Source organism: Pistacia vera, unplaced genomic scaffold (assembly GCF_008641045.1).
Source record: "Pistacia vera cultivar Batoury unplaced genomic scaffold, PisVer_v2 Contig593, whole genome shotgun sequence".
Lineage (NCBI taxonomy): Eukaryota > Viridiplantae > Streptophyta > Magnoliopsida > Sapindales > Anacardiaceae > Pistacia > Pistacia vera.
The window spans coordinates 66,855-75,695 of NW_022196438.1; the positions used below are offsets into that span (position 1 = coordinate 66,855).

Below are 8,841 nucleotides of genomic sequence, written 5' to 3' on the forward strand. Positions count from 1 at the left end.
AATGCTTAAGTAGCGGTGGTTTCATCTTCAGAAGCATTAACAGCTAGCATATATGCTGGCAAGAAGATATCCAAAAAGAAAAAAAGATGATAAAATGAAAAGAGAAAAGACAAAAAGGACATTAAATAGTTAAACCCCCTGAGGTATTCCCAATATACTAAAACACCCTTTAAGGTATATCTAATCGCCCTTAAACCCTTTGCCGTTAATGATTTTGTTAACGTGTCTAATCTCACTATTGTCGAGGGTAAATTCTGTTAACAGAAAATATTATAAATTAACATATATACACATTTCCTTGAATTTTTTCTTCATCTTATTTAACGGAAGAATAAGAAAATAAGAAATATTACCCAGAATGGCAACAAAATAATGGCAAATAGAATAACAACGAACTGAAACAGAAGACATTTGAAAGAAAAGAATTAATTAGTATATATAGAAGGACAACTATTTACTCAAAAACAAGAAATAAGAAATAAGTTAAACACACTAAGAAAGGTCGATTGATAAATTTGAAGAGAAAGCATTAACCTGTATACGAAGAACTCTCCTCTGAATTCAAACCCAATCAGGTATGTAACGAAGACCCATACCACGAATACCTTCCCATTCCAGCTCACCTTCTTCATGGGATGTAATTTTCAAATTTCGGAGAGAGGGGAGAAATTTTAATGCTTGATCCAGTTGAGTAATTTTTGGACATGACAAAATTTTCAAATCCACCAGAGAAGTCAACTTTTTCATCCCATCCATTGGAAGAGATTCTAGATCAGAAATTTTAATCATAAGTATTGACTTTAAATTGGAGAGAGGAGCAGAAAAGCAAGAGGAAGTTGATGGTTCCCCTTTATTCATCAACGTCATCGTCATCGTCTGCTCCAGCGGTTTCGAGCTGGTCTGGAGCAATTTTAATTCTTCCAGAGATGGATATAGCGGCATGAACATCAAATTAGGGCAATTTTGGATATCTAATTTGGAAAGACAAGGAAATGAAGGCAGCTCTGTATCTTCATAATCATGTTTCCTCCACCATCCCTTTAATTTAGGACAATCATAAAGGGTGATTTGCTCAAGGGATGGGAAGAATGTTGTTAATAATGTGGAAGAACTATTACTTGCTTCCTTTGAAATGTACTCCAAATCATCTAGATGACTAAGAAACAAACTCTTCAGATAAGGAAATTCATCCAATGGTGGGATATGTTGGCATCTTCTACATTTTTTTTATACTAATTGAAGTTAAATTTGTGAGGGAGGAAAGCCATTCACACAATTTAACACCATAAATGATCTTACACTAATTTCCTTAAGATTTGGGTGTGGTTTTAGACCTTCTGACACCACTTCATCAGTTCCTTGAACCTCTCCATCATCACTTCTCCCCACTTCATCAATTCCTTGAACCTTTCCATCATCACTTCTCCCCCAATCCAACGTTAGAGACCGAAGAAATTGCTTCCCTTCTAAGTTGGCCAACTTGCTACTTTCCTCAAATTTTAAATTCTTAATTTTGAGTTTTCCTCTCAAGTTCTTCAACCCATTTAATTCCTTTGTCCCACTGTGTTTGCCTTTTCTGTTGGCTTGCATAGTTCCCTGACTTACTACAAATAGAGGTAAAGTCTGAAGATTAGTCAAATGCCCTAGTCCATATGGCATTCCAACTAAAGAATCACATTTTTTTATTTATAAGATGTCTAAGGTTCACCATTTTTTTAATATCTCTTGGTAGTTCCTTAAGTTCGTTACAGAAAGACAGATCTAATGTTTCCAAATTTAATAGTCTCGATAGTGAATTAGAGAGTATTTTAATATCCACACAAGAAAAATTGAGATACCGCAAATGCTTCAATTCACCAATTAAACTCAGAAGTTCACCATTTGAACTCAACAATTTCTGAAACCTTAACTCTCCAAAATCCAATGCTCGTAAGTACTTATAACTTGTTAAAATTTCATCACCACCATCCAAGTTGAAACCCCAGTTTAATCGATAAAATAAAAGTAAAGTTCTTACATTTTTGGCACTATATAATACAACTGGAAATTTCCATGATCGTTTTACTTCACCACAGTCAAGTGATAAATGACGACATCTTACATCCACACGTTCAACCTTATCAAAAGTTTGCATGATGCATTCAGTTCCTGCAACTGATTGTGCAAGGTCATGCATAAGATCATGCATCTTACATGTGGTTACATTGCCCCATCTATCATATTGTGGATCTTGGAAAAATGATTTCCAAAGTAAAGCCATAAAATACTTATTACCAACATCTTCTAGACATTCATTGTTTGATGTTTGAAGAAACCCTTGTGCCATCCAAAGATGAATTAATTTTTGCTTCTTAATCTTATGATCCTTAGGAAACAATGCACAATAAGCAAAGCATTGTTTCAAGTTTGAAGGGAGATGATCATAGCTGAGCTTGAGTAATGGTAAAATATCACTTTCTTCTTTAATCACTTTTGACATTTCTTTGTCCTTAAAATTCAACCAATCATCTTCCTTATTATTACCATAAAGTAATTGTCCTATTGTCATTAGGACAAGAGGAACTCCACCACACTTTGCCACAATCTCTTTTCCAAACTCTATTAATTTCGAATCTTTTGGTTCCTTCCCATGTTCAAAAGCTTTTTGGGTAAACAAAGACCAAGATTTTTTTTCATCTAGTCCTCTCAAGCGATAGACATAAGATTCAAGTTTGCTAGTAACCTTAGCAACTACTTCACTACGTGTAGTAACTAGTATTTTACTTCCTTTTGAACCATTCATTAATAGATTCATCAATTCATTCCATTTATTATGATTCTCATTCCATACATCATCCAAAACTAGCAGATATCTTTTCCCATTAATTTCTTTTCGAAGGAATTCCTGCAATTCGTTCAAATGAAAATTTCCAAGTTCTTTACGAGTTGCAGATTTTATTATCTTTTCAACAATTATCTTCTTAGTAAAATCATTAGAGACACACACCCACATCCTTAACTCAAAATGGTTTATGATATTCTCATCATTATATACAAGTTGAGCAAGTGTGGTTTTTCCTACTCCTCCAAGTCCAACTATGGTAACAACTAAAACATTCTTATCATCATTTGAGTCCAATAGAAGTCTTATAACATTACTTTTATCATCATCTCTTCCGATTACCGTTTCTACATGTATGAAAGAGTGTGTTTCCCTTTCTATATTTATGACTCCTTCTTCAACAAGACGCTCAGAAAGGTGGACCGGCCTATCTTTTTTAATCTCATCTAGTTTTTCCCTAATAGTCTTAATCTTATGAGCCATTCTAACACTATATGCAATTTGATTTGATTTGGAGAAAAAGATCCGTACCTTGTTTGCCAATATATTTTGACTTAATACCTCTTGCCATCGAAGTTGAGTGAAGAAATCGTCTAACAAGTCATCTGCATCATAAAATGCATCTTTGAGCCTTTGGATCCAAGCTGTTACCTCTCGGTTTTTGTTGTGCTGCTCCTCAGCATCGAGAATTACACGTTTGATAGTGTTGACAGTGCTCTCAAGTTTTTTAATCTCACCTTTAACACCCCATGCCGATTTCCTTCTTGGATAGCCAAGGACCCCAACCCTTCCAAGATTTTCCCCGCAACGCTAAATAGAATGACTTCTGCCATTTGTTTTCGGTTGCTCTATTACAAATTGGTTTTTCAAAAGGTAGCTGTAAAAATTAATTGTAAGACAATGTTACTGCTGTTTATAGACAAGAGTAATAACATTAATTCTTGATCAGCACACAAACTTAAAATATGAAAAAGATACTTGACTTACATGATGAAAATCCAAAGCTAAAAGTATAGGTAATAAATACTTGGCGTAATGATAGGAAAAGAAAAGCATCTATTCGCACAATGTTTTGCTCTGGTAATAATCAAACATTAATCTCATTTAAGGTTTATAATTCTTTAATTTTAATCAAAACATTATTTACTACGAAAGATTTGATAGTCAAGTGATATCCATACATATTTTTATCTTATAACATCTTTGCACCCATTTTACAAATTTGCATATAAGTAGTGTTTTAATAACCGACCTAGGGTGAAACCCGACAAAGTGGTCGGGTCTCAGGTTGACCAATTGAACCAGTTTGAACGACGGATCAAACCGATGATGTTAGTGTGTCCAGAAATTTTGAAATCCAGCAAACACACCCATAATTACACCCTAAAAGTTTGAAATCTAGCAAACATACCCCAAATGCAAATCGGTGGTCAATTGGTTGACGGTGGTGACACAACAAATGCAAATCTCACTCATCCTTTGAGCCATTCCCCAGCAAATATGCCCAAGACCTGGTTGAAATAGAAACATTTTGCGGCAAAAAACACCACCATTAGCGTTGACAACCCAAGCCAATTAGGGCTTTTTTCCTACGTCGACAAGACTCCCCATCACTATGAAAACACTCTCCTCAGCCTCCTGACAAAAACCCATCTCACACCCCCGTTCGCTCTACCAATCGTCGGCAACAGCTTGCTATTGTGATCGTGCAACTTTTACCTTTTTCGATCAATTTACTCGCCGAAAATCACCTTTGTCACCACCTTTCAACTTGTCGGCACTTCCTCTCCAAAACCTTCAACATCCTCGCCATTGTCTGCTCGCTAACCGTCGCTCTCCTCTCTAGGGTTTAAGATTCAAATTGGTGAACAGTGAAAATGGTGACTGGCCTGGTGAAGGCCCCGGGTCTCGATTAGATTGGTTAAACTGGTCAGGTTAGGCCAGGTTTTAAAATAGAGCATTTAAGTAATATGGACAATGCGATCTAATTTTGTTGCTTTTTATAATATAAACAAAGAAGAATCCAATAAATCAAAAGCTAAAGCTAAATCAAAAGACCACCTTTGGCATAAGATAGCAAAAAAAAAAAAAAAAAAAAAAAAAAAAAAAAAAAAAAAAAAAAAAAAAAAAAAGGTAAGAGTGAACCATTACTTTTAATTTTATGATTGAATTATTCCGAGCTAATAGCCCAGAAAACCATTAATTTCACAATAAATAGGAGGTTGCCTTTCAAAAATTTAAAATTTTGAATATTGTGAAATGTTTTATTTTCTGTTGTACCGTATTTTATAACCTTTTAAGTAAATTTAAGAATTAAATCATTATGAAAAGAAGATTAAATATATATTTTTTTTCAAAAAAAAAAGTGTAGAAAACGTGTTTTCATTGTTTTTTTATTTTTAGAATACTGCTTTTATAAATGATACCAAATCTGTTCCCAAATTTTGAAAATACAAAATTCAATTTTTTGATCTATTTCCTCAAAACATTTTGCAAAGTACCATTAAAGATAATTTAAATTTTGTAATTAGATATTTTAAAGAGGTTAATAGGCTTCTTGACAAAATTTCGTTCTTAATTCTTACCCGCATGTAATTTACATTTTTATGAGATCAAATTTCATTTAAATTGATTTTTTTTTCCTAATTAGAAATAAAATAGTAAATACTTGCCAGAAAAAACAATTGAGATTAACAATAATAATATCTATTAAAAAAAACTGTTATGGTTAATAACGAATCAACATATATTATAAACATTTTTATACAAGTTTTCTCTTGCAAACTTATGTGATAAAAGTTGTTTGGGTGATTTTAAATTTAAAATAAACTTTCACCCAATCACATTTTGTCACATAACTTTATGAGAGAAAATTTGTATAAAAAAGGTATAGAAAGTTTGTGTGTGTAACATTACTTTTTAATTTAAAACTTGGAACAATGGTAAAAATAAAATCATAAAAGAGTATGTCTAGATTTACAGTTACCTTAAAGACCATTTTCCTTAACAGTGGGTTTATTACCTCAATACCTTCACCAATTGATTGCTAATCAAACTGTCAAGGGACGTTATGGCCATTTCATGTCAAAAACTTAATAAAGTTAAAATAAATGAAAAGTTTATACATGGAATTAGGTTGCGAAAATATTCTGTAAAATTGTAAGAATGCCCAAAAGTTACCTCCACTATTAGGCAGTCAAACGAAAATTCAGGGGACATTATGGTCATTTACATTATATCCAAGATATGTTGGCAACAATAAACTGGAAAAATTTTATAGAAGTTTTTCTCACCAATTAACGAAAATGTCCATCTCTCGTTATTTTTAATTCCTAGAATTTAATGATAGGGGATATATATATATATAAGCAAACATTTGTCAATAAAAATAATACAATTTTTTTAGTTTCAACCCTCCCATATGAATGTGAGATAGAAAATATACATATGATTATACAATTGCTTATTTGGATGTCATGGATTGGAGTTACATATATAGTTTTTGAAAATCAATTAACTTGGTCCAATTTGAGATACTATGATTTTCAAGTTAATCATTTAGGACTTTAACGATTATAATTAATTTTAAACAAATTTATTGCATTTCATAAACTTTAATTTTAAAAATTGTCATGTGTTTTTAAAAACCAAAAATGACATATTATAATTCATAAAATATTTTATAATAAATTACAATAATTATTATAGTCTTCAATTTAATTTAATAATTATTTTTTATAAATAACTTTTACAACTTTTTGAGGTTAATTCAACAGCTTCGCTGATTGAATTATACCCAAACTCTGTATTGTATGATTCGTATCCAATTTCATAACCTGTACGATTTAGATGTTAAAAAGTATTTGTCCTTATCTAAACTTGTGGTGTGGGTTGCAAGTTTTTATTAGATTTTTAGTTGAAATAAGTTTCAATCATTAGATGACTTTCCTACAAATTAAACGGCTCCTCTTTTTTGTGACACTACGTTAAGTGTATCATAATACGAATCAAATATTCTCTTGTAAAATTAAAAAAAAAAAAAAAACCTTGATAGGGTATATTAGTAAATAATTGTGGCGCTTGTATAACTTTTTTTTTTTTTTGGTGGGGGGGGGGGGGGGGGGGGTGGAAATATTATTCAAAAGAAAAAAGAATTACAAAAAATCATATAAAACGACCATCCTACCATAAGACAAGCTCTAAGTAGAACAAAAGAATCAAGTAATCACCAAGACTACTAACTAATTGCTAAACAGCAAATAAACACAAAACAAACAAACGCAAGCAAAATGAAAACAAGGAATGCACACCTCAACCAAGGTTGCCTAACAACACTCTTTCTTGTTTTGAGTTGTATGCCTAAAAAGTCAGGATAACTATGGTGCTTGTAAAATTTAAAAACAAAAAAAAAAAAAAAAAAAAAAAACCTGATGGGTATATTAGAAAATAACTATGGCGCTTTGTATTATTATTATTTTTTGGTTTTGGGGGGGGGGGGGGGTGATCCTACCGTAATCATCACCTTGAATTCTCCCACTATAAATAGAGGATTCCTATCTCATTTACGGGATTGACTTATCCTAGTCTAAATAACATACTCTCTCTCTCTCTCTCTCTCTCTCTCTACATATATATCCTTTCTAGATTGTAACTTAACTCGCTACATGTGACATGATTGTAACAATCTATTAATACAATCATAGTGGACGTAGGAATCGCTTTTGAGCATCCGAACCATTTTAAAAATTGTCTTTTATTCACTCTCTTGCTACACATTTCCATATCACGTGTAACTTCTAAGCCAGCTTAGCATTTTGCACGTGTGAGTCGTTGGTATCAAAATCAAACATTAACAGTTTAGCACTAGAAGGAGGGCCTGATTTAGTATCTGCTCTCTTCATCAGAAACCTCTGACTAATCGGTCCTACCCATCATCAAATGATCGCGGTTTCGAAACTGAGCGAACCGACTTTGACAATAAGGAAATCCCCTAGGTACAGGATGACACTTCTCTCGAAGTGTCGCCAGTCCAACAGAATATCATGGTGGATATTCCTTTAACCTCACGGCTCAACCCAACCGTAATGAGTTACTTGGAGAGGTTCAATAATACTCTCCAAACGGTTAGCCAAAGGTTGGACCATTTGGATCAAGTCATGCCATCAGAGTCCAGTGAAGTGGTGCCATCACCAATAACGCTTGCAGGTCACACGAAAGCGCGAAAAAAGGCGAAAGCCCGTACCGCGCGCACTGCAGTGCACAAAATGAAAAAAAAAAAAAAAACCATGAAGAGGTGGTAGAAAATGTTGATTGGAAGCATGTAAACAAGACATGCATGTAAAGATATGGATTAATAGGATTCAAAAAATGCAAATAAAGCATAAAAACATTATACCTTCTCCTAGTGCTTAGGTTTGATGAAGCCAAGATTCAAAAGGATAAATCCTCCACACTTTAACACCACCTTGAGAGAATGAGAGAGTGGCCGAACCTAAGAGAGAGAGCTTGTTTTTCTTTTGAGTGAACAAAATGAACACTTAACCTAAAATGCAACCATTTGCATTTATATATACATGGGCGATTTTGTAATTAATTGTCTTTCACTTGCATGCCCCAATAAAATGTTATTCTAAAAGGAGCCCAAGCATTCATTAATTTTCCCTTGGAATAATCAAATATTATACAAGGGCCCATGTAAACTAAACTAGTTTACATTAACAACCCATAAGTTTACCCCTTTGCCCTTTAACTATTAAAAAGTTATTTTAGTTCATCTCATTTATCTTAACGTTTTAAGATATAATAATTAAATACAATTAATTATTCCTTAACTATTTTAACCCTTAAAATATCACAAATAATTTTCTATGTAACTATTACCATAGAAATCTTGTCATTACCCTTGGAAGGTGCTAGCCCTCTTCGGATAATCATTTCTCTCTCTTATCATTCTCTAACTTCTCAAGGCTATTGGTGTGATCATGTACGTCCACTATGGATTAGTCGTGAGTCGGTTTTGG

The 8,841-nt window shown here is 33.0% G+C and overlaps 1 protein-coding gene across 1 annotated transcript; it reads right to left on the reverse strand.

Moving 5' to 3' along the window:
* Positions 1-561: 561 nt before the first annotated feature.
* LOC116110040 (putative disease resistance protein RGA1) lies at positions 562-4,634 on the reverse strand. The gene is made up of 4 exons (XM_031396281.1): positions 4,585-4,634; positions 1,858-3,608; positions 1,335-1,604; positions 562-1,148 (listed from the first exon to the last, which is right to left on the reverse strand). The coding sequence occupies exons 1-4, from the start codon at positions 4,632-4,634 to the stop codon at positions 562-564; spliced, it is 2,658 nt and encodes an 885-aa protein (XP_031252141.1).
* Between the last annotated feature and the right edge of the window lie 4,207 nt (positions 4,635-8,841).

Excerpts from the sequence above, each read along its gene's own strand:
- LOC116110040 (XM_031396281.1), bottom strand. The coding sequence starts at position 4,634 with ATGGCGAGGATGTTGAAGGTTTTGGAGAGGAAGTGCCGACAAGTTGAA. Across the intron at positions 3,609-4,584 it reads AAGTGCCGACAAGTTGAAAG|GGTTGGGGTCCTTGGCTATC; the intron begins GTGGTGACAAAG and ends AAATCTTGGAAG. Across the intron at positions 1,149-1,334 it reads TGATGAAGTGGTGTCAGAAG|ATGATTTGGAGTACATTTCA; the intron begins GTCTAAAACCAC and ends TTAGTCATCTAG.